This window comes from Mirounga leonina, unplaced genomic scaffold, assembly GCF_011800145.1.
Source record: "Mirounga leonina isolate KUSES-001 unplaced genomic scaffold, KU_Mleo_1.0 Mir_129, whole genome shotgun sequence".
In the NCBI taxonomy this organism is placed as follows: Eukaryota; Metazoa; Chordata; class Mammalia; order Carnivora; family Phocidae; genus Mirounga; species Mirounga leonina.
This window is the reverse complement of record NW_023270323.1, coordinates 22046235-22062332: the sequence shown is the minus strand read 5'-3', so window position 1 is coordinate 22062332 and position 16098 is coordinate 22046235. Positions and strand designations below refer to the sequence as shown.

The 16098-nt window shown below is 39.5% G+C and overlaps 1 protein-coding gene across 1 annotated transcript in view; it reads right to left on the bottom strand.

Annotated features, from left to right (window-relative positions):
* Positions 1-4366: 4366 nt before the first annotated feature.
* Positions 4367-16098, bottom strand: part of BTC (betacellulin) — a 43118-nt gene continuing 31386 nt past the window's right edge. Inside the window, exons 3-6 of the mRNA XM_035004799.1 lie at positions 15542-15659; positions 10190-10336; positions 7540-7650; positions 4367-6247 (exon numbers count right to left, since the gene is read on the bottom strand). Coding sequence (XP_034860690.1) covers positions 7542-7650; positions 10190-10336; positions 15542-15659 — 374 coding nt within the window. The 3' untranslated portion in view covers positions 4367-6247; positions 7540-7541. The remainder of the gene's footprint in view (positions 6248-7539; positions 7651-10189; positions 10337-15541; positions 15660-16098) is intronic.

Genomic DNA, 16098 nt, shown 5'->3' with positions numbered 1-16098 from the left:
GTAGGGATCCGAAGGGGTACATGCACCCTGATGTTTATAGCAGCGATTTCCACAATAGCCAAACTGTGGAAAGAGGCAAGATGTCCATCGACAGATGAATGGGTAAAGAAGATGTGGTATAGGGGCGCCTGGGTGGCTCAGTCGTTAAGCGTCTGCCTTCGGCTCAGGTCATGATCCCGGGGTCCTGGGATTGAGCCCCGCCTCGGGCTCCCTGCTCCGCGGGAAGCCTGCTTCTCCCTCTCTCACTTCCCCTGCTTGTGTTCCCTCTCTCACTGTGTCTCTCTTTGTCAAATAAATAAATAAATAAATAAATAAATAAATAAATAAATAAATAAAAAGAAGATGTGGTATGTATATACAATGGAATATTATGCAGCCATCAAAGGGAATAAAATCTTGCTATTTGCAACGACGTGGATGGAACTGGAGGGTGTTATGCTGAGCGAAATAAGTCAATCAGAGAAAGACATGTATCATATGACCTCACTGATACGAGGAATTCTTAATCTCAGGAAACAAACTGAGGGTTGCTGGAGTGGTGGGGGGTGGGAGGGATGGGGTGGCTGGGTGATAGATATTGGGGAGGATATGTGCTATGGTGAGCGCTGTGAATTGTGCAAGACTGTTGAATCACAGATCTGTACCCCTGAAACAAATAATACATTATATGTTAAAAAAAAAAAAGAAGAAGAAGACAGCAGGAGGGGAAGAATGAAGGGGGGAAATCAGAGGGGGAGATGAACCATGAGAGACGATGGACTCTGAAAAACAAACTGAGGGTTCTAGAGGGCAGGGGGATGGGAGGATGGGTTAGTCTGGTGATGGGTATTAAAGAGGGCACGTTCTGCATGGAGCACTGGGTGTTATATGCAAATAATGAATCATGGAACACTACATCAAAAACTAATGATGTAATGTATGGTGATTAACATAACATAATAAAAAAATAGTAAAAAAAAACCCAACCAACCAACCAACAAAAAACACTGTATACATGATTTCTTTTTTTTTTTTTTTTTTTTAGAATTGCTAGTTCTAGTTCATTGAGTAAACAAATGTTTTTAGGTGTTAAACAAGAATATGCTAGAAACAGATATCAAAATCAGTTTACATATTGCAATATTTCAAAAATCATTTTACAGGGTAAGTCAGATAAAGGTTCTTTCTCACTTATTACTAAAACCCAGCATATGAAAAATCATTAGCCAGCTTGGATCTCAAGAGTTTTGGCATATTTTATTATTCTGCACACATCTTATAAAAATAATTACACTTGCCACAGCGAGCGATATTAAGGAGCTCTGTATTTGTGAAGAATTTTGTTTGTTTGACTTCTTTTAAATAGAACAAAGGAGAAGAAAAAAGAAGACTGCTCTTGAGGTACCTCTGTTGCACGTTTACTTTTGTGTAACTTAAACTTGAGTAAGCAAAGTAAAACATGGAGGAAAGTCTTAAAACATGTTTGGTTACCATTGTTTTTAAAATACAAGTACTGACTGGAACTGTTGGCTAAACATACCTGGAGATCCACATTTTGAAATTTCCAGTAGCAGAAACATTCCTCCTAATTTAGCTCCTAAAATTAATTGCTGAATCAATTTTTGAAGTTATACAGTTTATTTAGTTTCCTAATACAGAATTTCAGATGACTTCAGACACCAATAGCTGAAAGGTCCTGGGGAAGAATTAGTTTACAGAAGTGCCAACTAGATGTTATTATAAGATACACATTCCCAGGACTCAGTAACATTAGCAAACAGGCAAGAATAAAATATTTGCATGTTATGTTCTGGCATTAACGCTCAGCTGTCAAAGATGATCACATGGGAACAGGTTCCTTTTCAGAAAAATTCTTTGAAACATAGATGATTCTTTGAAGAAGAACAGATGCCCAGATGTAGCACCCTATTCATTAACCACGACAAAAAAAAAAAAAAAAAAGGCATAAACCAAGATTTTTATACCAAAGAAACATGGTTATACTTCTTTTGCTCTTGATAGTCACTATTAAAATAAGTAAATTATTTGGAGATCAAGGGAAATCTGTTAATCCTTCCACAGAATGAGTTCTTCTGCGAGTGCTCATCTTGAGTTTCATGCTCCAAGCCAGTGGCATAGATTAAAAGTCTAATTAATGATAACATCCTCTGGATAACATAACTTCTTGGGTAGTCCTTGTTTTAAATTCCATGCTGTGAAAGATTATACCCACTGGAATATAAGCTCCATGAGGTCACAGATTTTTTTTTAACCATTTTCTTCACTGATGTAACCCCAGCACCTAAGATACTTGGCACTTAGTAGGCATTTACTAAATATTTTTGAATAAATGAATGATAGCAATGCCCCAATGTGTTTAGGCTCTCATAACAAAATATATGCAAAACATACTAAAATGAACGTCTCCTTGAGGTATCAGCTTGGTCTTAAAGCCACGGCACTGAAATATATCCTGAACTTCCTTCACAAAATTTTGCACTGACCAGAGGTTTTTCCAAAAATATGTAACCCAGAGCATTTTACCCCATTCTCTGTGTAACTTGCCTACTCCAGGGGCAATGACATGAAATGGGAAATGAGAAAGGTCCCCATAATCCACCTCAGGAAGGAAATCAAAAGTTCGTCCCATTTCAGCCCATCACTTAATAATATAACATCATTGGAACCAGGAACATCTCACCCATCAGCTCGCATGTCCATGTACTCTATCATATCATGCCCAGGGCATTTTGGAACTAAGCAGAGAGCCTTGATTTGTTCTTTTCTCTTAGTCCCTGTTCCTCCACTGCTAGAACTTTCTAAGAAATTCTATAGAATTTCACAAGGATCCAAGAACTATCTGGCCTGGCCCAGAATTTGGGTCAGAGACCTTTATTTCTCAGGGACAGTCATCAGTTTGGATGTAACATCCTTCAGGAGCCTTCCACAATGCCTTCTAAGCTGGTTTAGTCATCTTCTTCTCGGATCTCATTTACCTGGAACCTCTCCCAGAGCACCAAATTGTATTGAAATGATCAGTGAGTAGCTGTTTCTCCCACTAAATTGTAAGCTTCCTAAGGGGCCATGTCTTATTCCTGCCTAGCACTTGTCATAGTGGCCAGCACAGTGCCTAGAACAGTAAGTATGCAGGCAATGCTTGCTGAATTCCATGCCACCTGCAACCATCCTTTAGAATGGTTGTATGGTGAAAGATGGAATATTGCTAGAAATGTTCCTCTCCTACAATGGAAAGCACTATTTGAAAAACATAACTTGATATTCTGTTTCAGAGAGGATGTCATTTCTGTTTTAAGAAACTTGTCCAGGAGTGCCTAGCTTGTTCAGTCGGTTCAACATCTGCCTTCAACTCGGGTCATGTTTCTGGGGTCCTGGGATCGAGCCCCGCATCCAGCTCCCTGCTCAGTGGGGAGCCTGCTTCTCCCTCTCCCTCTGCTGCTCCCCCTGCTTGTGCTCTCTCTCTCTCTCAAATAAATAAATAAAATCTTTAAAAAAAAAGAAAAAGAAACTTGTCCACAATCTCATGATGCACCAGATTTGGTCAGGACCTTGGTTCAGGTTCCAGAAATCCAAATAGAACTAGCTTAAGCCAGATGAAGTATTTATTATAATGATAATATGTCTCCTAGAGCCCACAGACAGGAACAGAATGAGGCTAAACTTTGAGAATTACACATGATGGGGACTCAGACTGTCAGAAAACTTGAGCCTCGTCTCTGTTCTCCTCTGACCAGCTTCTTTTGCTTTTCTGGGCCACATGGGGCAAAAGTTTCAAAATGCACATTTTAATGTGCAAAGAACCCAGAAAGACTAACTTCTGTTCAGGTTCACAGTCCCCCTGGGAATGACTCCAATTCACCCAACTTCATGAAGTGCTCACCTTAGACCAACCAAATGCAGCTACTTGTGGGGTTCAAAAATATGGCCAGGCTGTTGGGCAATCTCATAGGTGTCCACCACACTTCCAAATTCGTTAGTTTCTAAGAAAAACCTATAATCAAAATGGACTATTTCAAATGTATGAATGGTAGTCTCTATAAAATATAAAGTTGTTTTTTTTTAAGATTTTATTTATTTATTTGACAGAGAGAGACATAGAGAGAGAGGTAACACAAGCAGGGGGAGTGGGAGAGGGAGAAGCAGGCTTCCCTGGAGCAGGGAGCCTGATGTGGGGCTTGATCCCAGGACCCTGGGATCATGACCTGAGCCGAAGGCAGATGCGTAACGACTGAGCCACCCAGGTGCCCCAAATATAAAGTTTTTTAAAGCAATAATCTGCAAATTTCTTTCTCTTAATAATCATGGTATTGATAAAAAATTTCCAAATAAATATGTTTGCTTTGTTTTAAAAATAAATTTATTATATAATAATGTTGACAGTTTACATAAACATCATTTAGAACATGCAAAACAATTATAAAATACATTTTTTAAAAGATATGAAAATCTTTGAAGTTCTTTCTTGATATTGGACCTACTAAATTTTAAAAGACACCATTTACATTTTAGGATCAAAACAACATTCCCAAGCCTGACTTGGCTTGAGAGATTCCATTGGTCAACTAATATCAGTTCAGGGAAGAAGAAACATTTACAGCATTGTGTTTTGTTTTTAAATGCTATAACAAGCGTTTCTTTCAAGCACTTTGGTATCAAAGAACACCGAGAAAAAGCAAGGGCATAAATGAGCCCAGAAGACTTTTGAAAAATAAAACATATGCAGCAGGAATCCATTGGATATAATCCTGTTTCAAGGATGGCTATTAAGTCAGAAGGAAAAATGGATTTAGAAGATGATTAGTTGTTTGGCTTAGCTCTTAATATATTTGAGCTATTTCTGTGAAGACAGCCTCATTCTCACTCAAAATACAATGTGTGATAGGTAACATCCAAATTCATCTTTGGTCTGAATTCTCCACTTTACTTTGTGTATGAAGTCTACACCGCAAAGTAAAATCTGCTAGGATTCTGGAATAAAAGCTGCTTGGCTAACATCACAACAGCAAAAGTATAGCAATTTGGGGACATCTTCCATCAGTTTTTGTAAATTCTGGTCAATGTAGAAAGTTTCATATTCTATGGAATATTGGCTAAATGTAGATTTAGCTTTTTCAGTTTTAGAAGAGTCTTTATTAAATATGCTATGGTGTTGAAGGAACATTTGGCAAGATGGTCCCAAGTAATAGATGCTTACGGTCATGATTTCATTGCATCAACATCCACTTGAGAGCAATCACAGGTACTGTGCTTTGGAAGAACAAAAATGAGGCTATAGTCACAAACAATGTGTGCCTGGGCTCTGTTGTGGTGTCACTGACCATTTCCCAGGAATAAACAGCCTCTTCTTCCAGGGATATCTTTTATCCCTTAGTGAGCATAAACACTTACCTAGGCCTTAAAGACTCTCAGGCATTTTCTTTCCATCTTTATTCATTACCCTAGCTGTGGAGCAAATCTGTTTGCTTTACTAATGTAAGAATTTATTCATGCCACGGAGAATTTATAAAGGAGCAAAGAAACATAATAGAAGTCAATGCTGCAGAAAACATGATGGTAACAGTACCATATATATCCAGGACTCTCCAACCTGAGTTTCTGCAGGAATATAGCCCCAGCACCTCAGAGTCATGGCAAAACACAGTTTAGTATAAAGTCTTTGGTTATATTAGTGAGTTGGGTTACACCCACTCTCATCAACAAAAATGATAGTTAAGAACACAAATTAAAATTGAGTAAATCTTGGTTCCAATTCCAGCTCCATCAATTCCTAACTCTGTAAATCCAGGTTATGTTATTTAACTTCTTTTTGTCTGTTCCATATACGGGAAATGAGGATCATAAGAGATATCTCATAGGTTCTTAAAAGGATTAAAGGAAATGATGATATACTTTAAACTCTTGGTCCATGTAAGGGCTGGATAAATGGTAGCTTTATTATTAATTCAGTTCCTAAAATCTAAACTCCTTCCCACTTTCCTTTTTTGTTTGACTAGTAATCCTGGTAACAAAACTTTAAGTGGAAGTTGATTAAACTTTCTTAACTGAGTGCTTTTTCCCAATTACTGAACAATAATAAAATTACTTATTATTATTAAAATAATAAAAAACACCGACTAACGTTACAAACATAAAGTAAAGATATCATTTAAAATTCATTTCTCCTGGCTATTTTCCTGAGACACATTCTGTCCATTTTCAAATGAGCAAGGCATTTTGCAGCTTGCCACCAGCCTGGAGGTAACTTCATAGCCTGTAAGAATAAGGAAAAAGACAGCAAGCTAGTTAAAAGAAATGTACTATGCAAATTAAAAAAAAAAAAGTTTAGAGCCAGCATTTCTGGAAAAGGAAATTCTTTCTACTGCTGGTGGAGCAATGAGAGTCACTGCTCTCTCTTGCTGGAGGTGAACAGGAAGCCTGTGGATCATTGTTACTGCTATGACTTAAGAGGAACTAGCCAAGGATGAAGCCAACTCTTGGATACGTGAGCAGAAAAAGAGAAAAAATGTTTCCCAGTGTGGGAGCCTCTGGTTCACCCAGGTGTGCAGACTACCTTCCCTCTGGACTGCCAGTTCATGTGAGCCAAAACACGTCCTTCATTTTAAATCGGTCTGACTGGGTTTGCCTCAATCACAGCCAAACTACCCCAGCTAGCTGATGGCACTAGCCATCCTCCGATTGTCCCCTTGGAGCCTTTCTCTGCTTACCACCCCCGACACTCTCCACTCCAGGAGCAGGGGGCTGACACATCACAAGGGCTCCCTTGCCTCCCAGGTGCTGGTTGGGTTTGGCTAATGGGAGGTGCCTGCTGAAGATCTGAAGGCAGGAGGTGAGAAAGTTTGGGGTGCATCTGCCTTTCCTCCTCTTCCTTGTTTTGGTTCCTGCAGTGGCTACTTTCATCCACAGATACAGCTCCTACAGAGTATACGGCCTCTGGCGGAAGTAACCTTCCCCAGCCCTTTCAGGCATGGGAGAGGGGCAGCCTCCTGCCAGTGTTAGACTCCAGGAGCCTCGAAGTTCCCGTGGGTTCCTCAACCCTGCCCTCCCAATCCCTCATCAAAATCTCCTTGTTGGATCTTGCTGGGATCCTAATTGATACAACATTTAAAGAGCTTAGAACAGTGTTCGGCATAGGGTAAATGCTCAGTTAATGTGGTTATTATTAAAACATGGTTATTGCTATTTTTTTTAATGTGAGATGTATAAACTAAAATACCTCTTCTTTGTGCCCCAAAACGAGGAAGAAAAAGTATAAACTAACCACCACAACCATGTAGAATTAGAAAGCAGGTTGATCTCAGCACACTAGAAAAAGTATATAAAAGTCCTCTTTCCACATGCCTCTCAATGTGGTAACACACAAAAGAAAGATATGAGAAAGTCTTTTATTTGGCTTCGGATTCTATGAAAAAAAGTAATTTACTTTTAGATGTTTCGAAGCACAATCAAATTCCAATCGCTGATTTACTAGGTAAAGTTAAGCCCCATTTCACCAAGTAACTGTCACCTGAAGAGTATCCCATCTACCAAATTCATCACACTCACCATTAAGCAATACTAGTCTCTTGAATATCTTCATTTATTGGAGTTATATCTTTCCCCAGAGTTTCCATTTCTTCTTCCTTCTTCCTTCTTTTACGACGCTTCCGAAGAGGACTTGGAAAACAAAGTGTCAGACATTAGTATGGGCCTGTTATTCATGGGAACACAAAATCGACCATCAGGAGGGCCTATGATCTTATTTCTAGACGGTTAAAAGTTTGTAGGTTCCTTTTTTTCTTAAATATGTTAGGTTCTCTCTTAACCTATCTCTTTCTCTAGGCTCAAATGATAGCCACAGTAGGCCAATGTAATGAATAGAGTAGAGTTACTTAAATAGAAAAAATATGGTACCTGGTTGTTGAGGAAGCTTGGTTAGCACAAGAAAAATTTTCAGAACAAGTTATTTTATAAAACTGACAAGCATTGTTTAGTGTGTGAATAAGAAATAGTACAAATTGGAAACAGACAGAAGAAAACCAAGAGAGTGAGGGTAGCCTATGGATATGTTAATTAAGCTTATAGATACATTAAAAAAAAGTGTTAGATATTCTGGACAGAAGTCCAGTTTCTTAAAGTGTAATTCAAAACCGATGTGATAAAATAAGCCATTTCTCAGCTCTACCCCAAAACTGGTGTTATAAAAACTCCTTTTTACCATAATGCAGGTAAAAAAAAATGTTAAATATCTTTCCATTTTATAACTACAAGGAATCTTACAGATTATCTGGTTTAATCATCCTGTTTTATAGAAAATAAAATGCCAGTTTAAAGATGTTAAGAAGGGGCGCCTGGGTGGCTCAGTCTGTCGGTTAAATATCTGCCTTCAGGTCACGATCCTGCAGTCCCAGGATGAGCCCAGCGTCAGGCTCCCTGCTCAGCGGGGAGTCTGCTTCTCCCTCTGTCCCTCCCCCCCACTCTCATGTTCTCTCTCATTCTCTGTCAATTAAATAAATAAATAGATCTTTAAAAAAAATAAAGATGTTAAGAAGTTTGTCCAAGTTCTCAAAGAAATCTAATAGCAGAGCTGGGATAAAAATAAAAGATTGTAGACTTCTGGTAGCTACACTAAAGTTTTTTTGTGAAGAAAGAAGTCACGAGACATCCTGTTTGGGTGTGTACAGTAGCCCAAAAGTGATGGTAGCAGTTTAGGAGGCTAGACTAGCTTCTCAGGGCAATGATATCGCACTTTATATATTTTTTAAAGATTTTATTTTTTCATTTGACAGAGAGAGAGAGAGCACAAGCAAGGGGAGCGGCAGAGGCAGAGGTAGAGGGAGAAGCAGGCTCCCTGCTGCCGAGGGGCTCGATCCCAGGACTCCGGGATCATGACCTGAGCAGAAGGCAGACGCTTAACCATCTGAGCCACCCAGGCGCCCAAGCATTGATTTCTTAATTAAAGATATATTTTCCAATTCTGGTATTTCCATTGGATTTTTTTTTTTTATAGTTTCCATTTTGCTGCCAAAACTATTGTTCTTTCTTGACTACTTAAATTAGGCTTTTTTTTTTTTTAAGATTTTATTTATTTATCTGACAGATAGAGAGACAGTGAGAGAGGGAACACAAGCAGGGGGAGTGGGAGAGGGAGAAGTAGGCTCCCCGCAGAGCAGGGAGCCCGATGCGGGCCTCGATCCCAGGACCCCGGGATCATGACCTGAGCAGAAGGCAGACGCTTAAGACTGAGCCACCCAGGCACCCCCAAAATAGAGCACTTTAAAAAATGGCAGTTTACCATATTCTGTTGGAGTCCTGGTCTGATACAAATTTTTATAGCTTTACAAAAGAAATTAACTTAAGAATTATACCAAAACACTCTGTCTCAGAGAAAAAAAATCAAGGTGTTTCTTGATTCTCAAAGTTGTGGTACGCAATGAAAAGGAAAAACAGTGTAATCATCTTTTATAAATAAAATCTATTATTTTATTGTGGCCAAGGGGGGGGGCGGGAAATGTTTTTGTGTGTCTGTTTCTACCTTCCTAAGTTACTGTGTCATGGTACAATTTAAGATAATAAAAGTCTTGTTGAGCCTAATAACAAACCCACATAAAATATGACTGACTTCAAGACTCCATAACTAGCTTTTTTTATTAAGATACAATTGACATAGAACATGGTATTAGTTTCAGTATACAACAGAATGATTCAATATATGTATATATTGCAAAATGATCACCAAAGTAAGGATAGTTAACGTTGGTCAGCATACATAGTTATAAAATTTTTCTTTCTTGTGATGAGAACTTTTAAGATCTTCTCTCTTAGCAACTCGCAAATATACAATCGAGTATTGTTCACTACGGTTGCTAAACATACGTGACATCCCGGGGTACTTATTTATCTTACAACTGGAAGTTTATACCTTTGATCACCTTCACACTTTCTGTCCACCGTCTTTTTTTTTTAATCAAGAGATTTATGCATATTTTCTTTTTAATTATAATAATTATGCGCAGGAAAATGACACAAACTATGCATCGTGTGTTTTATTGTAAGTAGATACTTCAGTAAAAGTGATGGCAAACCTCAGAAAGTGATTTATTTAAATCATAGCAAAAAGGAAAGAAGAAAGAGGGAGGAAGGAAGGAAAGAAGAAAAGAAACAGCAAAATACAATTTCTCAGATTTACTTAAAATTAAGTTTAAAAAATACTTACTGACAGCACGTGCAGACACCGACCACCAAAATGATAAAAATGATCATAACTGCTATCAAACAAATCACCAAAATCTGCCCTCTGTCTCCTCTGAGGTAAAACAAGTCAACTCTCTCACATCTCGCCCCAGTGTAGCCTTCATCACAGCTGGAAAAATAAAACAAGGTAAACAGTGAAAAAGACTTTGAAGAATCTCTATCATTTCTTGTTTGAAGAAACTAACATTGTTGTCATTAACTGGAATTAATAAAGGGTGCAGTTCCTTTAAAAAAATTTTTTTTTCCAATTAAGCTGAATACCACTGTGTTCACAAATAATTTCACTTTCGTTGCTTTGCTGAAAACCTGTCATCACTTGAACAGTAACAATATGGCTAACATAAATAAACAGAGATGATGGCAATTTACTAAAACTTAGCTTAAAATTTTGGATTCTGAGCTTGAAAGAGAGGGGATGGTAAAATTCCCTCTGCAGCCTTCCCAAGCACATAATTAGCACCATGACAAGGAATTCAAAATCCCCAGGACTTCCCATTTCATTGTAGGGCACCCAACATGCCCAAGTTCTCTTGCTACAAATTATTTAAAAATTACGCTGCTTTTTTTTAACTTTATTTTATGATGTTATGTTAATCACCATACATTACATCATTAGTTTTTGATGTAGTGTTCCATGATTCGTTGTGTATAACACCCAGTGCTCCATTCAGTACGTGCCCTCTTTAATACCCATCACCAGGCTTTGTATGATCCAACACTGTAATATGTGTGAAAGTTCATAGACCAATGCCTAACACATAGAAAGCTCCATAAATGTGATTCAACAGGATTCCTCTCTCTCTCGCTCAACTTCCACCCACCAATTCTGATTCTGCTACTCAAAGTGGCCACACAGGACATGATGCTCCTCCATTCACCAACTCTCCAACAACATCCTCCCCAAACACAATAAGTCTTGTCCTCTCCAGCTCCTTTATCTGATGCTCAAGAGTCCATTTTCAGCTGCGTACACCATGCCTTCCACTGTCCTGTAAGTGGCCCCCTTCTCCGTGGCCCTCATCAAGTGCAGCAACCAGACAGCAACAAATCTCCAAGGGAGACATTCACTTTCCTCAGTCTCTCAACTCTTTATCAACGCAGCCTTAGGATTTACCCCAACACAGCAGGTTCCCTTTGGCCCAGCCAAGGCCTGTCTGAGCAATGCTCAATGAGCTAAAGGCTCAGTGATTTGGAGACTATCCATAGTATTCTCTGCTTCAAAGGTACGTAAGAAGTTTGTCTGAGGACACTTCAAAACCGAAAGCATATGTTGTGACATCAATACCTTTGCATTAACAAGTATTTGCCCTTTCGACCCCTCAGACTCGTTCAAAACAAAAGAGATACTGGTCACATATATAATTATATAAATCTCAAAAAGATGAAATTCCACTTCTTAAAAAGATTTCTCTGTAACCTTGGTTTTTTGCTTGTTTGTTTGTTTGTTGTTTTGTTTTGTTTTGTTCTGTTTTTATTTTTTAAAGAAAGGATCTATTTGCCGGGCCATTCTATAGGTTATGTTTGACAGGTGCAAGGCATTTAATTCCCATAAAGCCTGTCTTGCACAAGTAAGGAGATCCCTTAATGCCAATATTATAACTGATACAATGCTTGAAACAACAACAAAAAAAACTAGCTTGGTCACAACCATCAATTGAAAGGTGATGCTCAATGCAAGCCAAAGAGAAAAGATATCTAATGGTATCTATTGTAAAAGGACCCCAAGGATGTATGAGGGAAAATTGCTGCCTTCCAGATAGCCAGACATCTTTGTCTCAAGGTCAAGATCACAAGAAAAGAGCTTAGAAATATCCTATCTCCATAGGACTGGAGCTGGAGGGGAAAATCACATTTAATTGCAAGTGTGGGAGGGAGATTTTTTAAAGAGTTTTTTTTTTTTAAGGTCATAATTAAAATCTTACAAATATAGTGTCTTCCAATTAGCTTGTTTCTCTAACAAATTTATTGAATATGGCATTTTTAAACAATAACTTTGCCTATTAAATTACAGCCATTGCTTGCTGCTCTTTTAGAATGTTTTTCTAACGATAAGTTCTGGGTTCATGGCGTAACCATGCTTTAATTGGATTTCTCAGTAAGCAGTACTTCTTGCAAGCTATAACCTAATAAAGTCATGCTAGAAGGTCAAACCTTTCCATAGCCAGTTACAGAGTGGCTCTCATGCCAGTTCCCTTCTCAGCAAACCAATAACATATCAGCTAATGGTCAGTTCAATGGGAGAGGAAGAGATCAAGAGTGCCAGATCCTAGCAGATGTTTATTAAATGCTGAATAATTGAATAAATGAGTTTTTATTTAATAAGCATTCTATAAAATGTAAAATAATTTTTAAAGATGCCCATGACCCTTCAGGACTCTGACAAATCAGATTTGGGATCACTATTCTGAAATAATCAGCAGATACTATTACAAGAGATTTGTAACTATTAACTCAATTGATCCTTATAACATCATTTGAGATAGGTGCCATTATTAACCCGTTCTACAGATGGGAAAACGGAGGTCTAGAGAAATTAAGTGAGTGGGGCTGGGATTCAAGTGCAGGAAGTTTGACTCTCAAGTTTATGCCCCAAGCACACACAACACTGCTTAAAAGACCTGTGCTGCATAAATAAATAAATAAAAAGTATGTGTCTGGAAACAAATCATCCCCATTCCGAGAAAATACTGAGAAGACTAAGGGGATTTGAGTTATTGGAAACACACTTCTTTTTTTAATGTAAAAAGCAGGAGTCCACAACTCCTGTAATTCCAAGCAAAAGGGGGTACCTCTGGTTTTTCAGGGTAGCAGAGTTACCCATGGCAAGAGAGTTTTGCCTGAATCTATGCTATGCCACGTCACCCAAAAGTTCAGGCCCAGGTCAAATATGTCCCATTCATCTCAGCAGTACAATTTATGGAACATCTACTCTGTGCTGGCTACTATAATAAGGATTTTTGCTTAACATAATGCTTTATTTTCAACACTTGAGAGGGAAATATTACTATCCCCTTTTATAGGGAAATATTACTATCTCCTTGTATAGGGAAATATTACTATCCCCTTTTATAAGCTCAGGGAAGGTAATTGGCCCACCGTTAGCAGTGCTTATAATTGGTGCAAACAAAATCTTAACTTAGGTCTATCTGACTCCAAAATCTGTGTCCTGATTCCTATGCTCTTCGGCTTCCCATTGGTTCTATAGCATTTTACCACTAAGAAGCTGTTCCTGGCCCACAGGAAGGCCTTGGTTTTGACAGTTAGCATAGCATTAGATGGACCATGCTAGAGGAACTTATTGACTTATTCACCAGTCATTTCCTGAACACTTATTAAATTCTGGCCCTGTACTTGGCACCAGAACACAAAAAATGAATAAGCCACGAGACATACCTTTAGGTGCTCACAGACACAGAAGGGTGATTCAAGGAAACCAACAGCTATGCTTCAGAGGAAGAGTTTTCATAGGAGGGTGACTGGATCTCAGAGAAGGGACATTTAACACACCTGAGTGTGTGTCCAAGAAGAGGGAAGTCAGTGCCAAAGCAGGGGTCCAGGAGGAGCTGATGTCTGAGTTGCAACTAAAACATCAGTAACAATAAACTTTCCAGACCGTGGGAGCATGTGTGATAAAGCATGAAAAGGAACGGAGGATTTCAGAGGAACATCTGGGCATACAGTGAGAGATAGGGCTAGAAGGGTGAGCCAGGATCAGAGGAGCTTACGGAGGCCATGGAAATGAGTTTTAACCACCCCCTGAAGGGGACGAGCTGTGTATTGATCTTAGGCAGGTAGTTTACATATAGTGGTTTTCATTTTAGAAGGCAGCAGTATTAAAAAACAATAAATCTGCAGACATAGGGACAAGTTACAAAAATGTACTGCGTTAAAGGGCATTAATATTTTAAAACTCAGGGCACCTGGGTGGCTTAGTTGGTTAAGTGTCCGACTCTTGATTTCGGCTCAGGTCATGATCTCAGGGTCATGAGATGGAGCCCTGGGTGGGGCTTTGCGCTGGGTGTGGAGCCTGCTTAAAATTCTCAATTCTCAGGGTGCCTGGGTGGCTCAGTCGTTAAGCATCTGCCTTAGGCTCAGGTCATGATCCTAGGATCCTGGGATCGAGCCCCGCATCGGGCTCCCTGCTCAGTGGGGAGCCTGCTTCTCCCTCTCCCTCGGCTGCTCCCCCTGCTGTGCTCTCTGTCTCACCATCTCTCTCTCTCTGTGTCAAATAAATAAAATCTTAAAAAAAAAAAAAAATTCTCAATTCTCCCCCCTAAACCGCCATGCTTGTGTGAGCATGCACACCCTCTCTTTTTCTCTAAAAAAAAAATAATAATAATAAATAAAAATAAATATTTTTAAAACTCAATATATTCTCCTAAGCCAGTGGGCAATTAGAGGGAATAAAAAAAAAAAAAATCAGCTCTTTTCTTTCCCAACACACACACATTACATTAGCAATTCTTATGCCCCTCTAAGTATTATCCAGTATATTTATTTTTTAATTAGATTTAATTATAATTAAATTTTGATGAAGTCCATGACCCTTAAATGTTCCACTGAATTAAGATTTGGAATCGCTGTTTTGAGACACTTATAAAAAAAATGTATACTGGGGAACCGACACATAAAAACATAAACATTCTATGAACTTTAGGTCAAAATTATACTTAAAAAATCACCTTGCTCATCCATCAGGAGAGGTCTCAGAGAGAGGGACATCTCTTTAGAAGAAAACAAAGATTTTTTAAATGCAAAAAGATTGTCTGTGCCTGAACAAAATTAAACTTGGACTCAATCTCCTAAGAGGTGGAAAGAGCACTTTTCTTCCAATCCCCTTCATAATAAACAGGCTTTGCAAATCTCTGCTTATAAACAGACTCATTTCCTTGCAATGCATTGACACCTGCAAAAGTAGCTTTTAATGTGGCAGAAAACCCTCCATATTTACATTAACTACAAACCACCTCACACATGCCAGAAGAATTTGCTTCCATTCGAACCACCCAGGAGATTAATGGAGCCAAAAGGCATGCTTCACACCGGACAGAAAGTTCTGCTTGCGGAAGGCCTCGGAGGACATAGCCTGCCAGCGGACCCGGGCTCTGGCAGGCTCCCCTTTCAGGAGGAAAGTGGGCGTCCGTTTCTCCATAAGCTGCTGCCCAACGGCCCCCGAAGCAAGTGGCCGGCGGCAGGACCCGGGGAACGGAGTCCCGACGGAGGGCTCAGTTAGCTCAGACTTTCCAGTCCTGCCAAGTCCCAGGCCGGCACCGTTGTGCACCCCTCTCCCTGCTGGCCGGGGCGCTCCACTTACACGCAGGACGGCGTCTGCTCGGCCACCACGAAGCGACATCGCCCTTTGATGCAGTAGTGCTCGTATTGCTTGGGGCACCGCGAGAAGTGGCCTCTCCGCCTGGCTTGCGTGGTGGTGGCTGCCGAGTGAGAAAAAGCCCCATCAGTCCACTCACTTCTGATACACATCGGTGCCTAGAATCCTGTTCCTCTTTGCCGCGGTTTCTCCTATAGAACATACTCCAATTTCTCGGTTCTCCTTCTCTCCACACTGGGATAAAAGCCAGACTTCTGTGGTCCCCAAATAGCTCTAGAGATAGGGTCTTGGGGATCCTGGTGGGAATGTTGCTTATTTTAATTAAGATTTGTGTCCAGCCTACCTCTTAGAAACCTTGGTGTTGCTTAAAGGGTGAAGCATAGTTGCGATGAGAGAAGACTACTCTTTCTGGGAAGGTTATCAGAGCCTTTTATTTTTCATTCAAAAAATGACTTTCCTTTCCTTTCTTTTCCTTTCCTTTCCTTTCCTTTCCTTTCCTTTCCTTTCCTTTCCTTTCCTTTCCTTTCCTTTCCTTTCCTTTC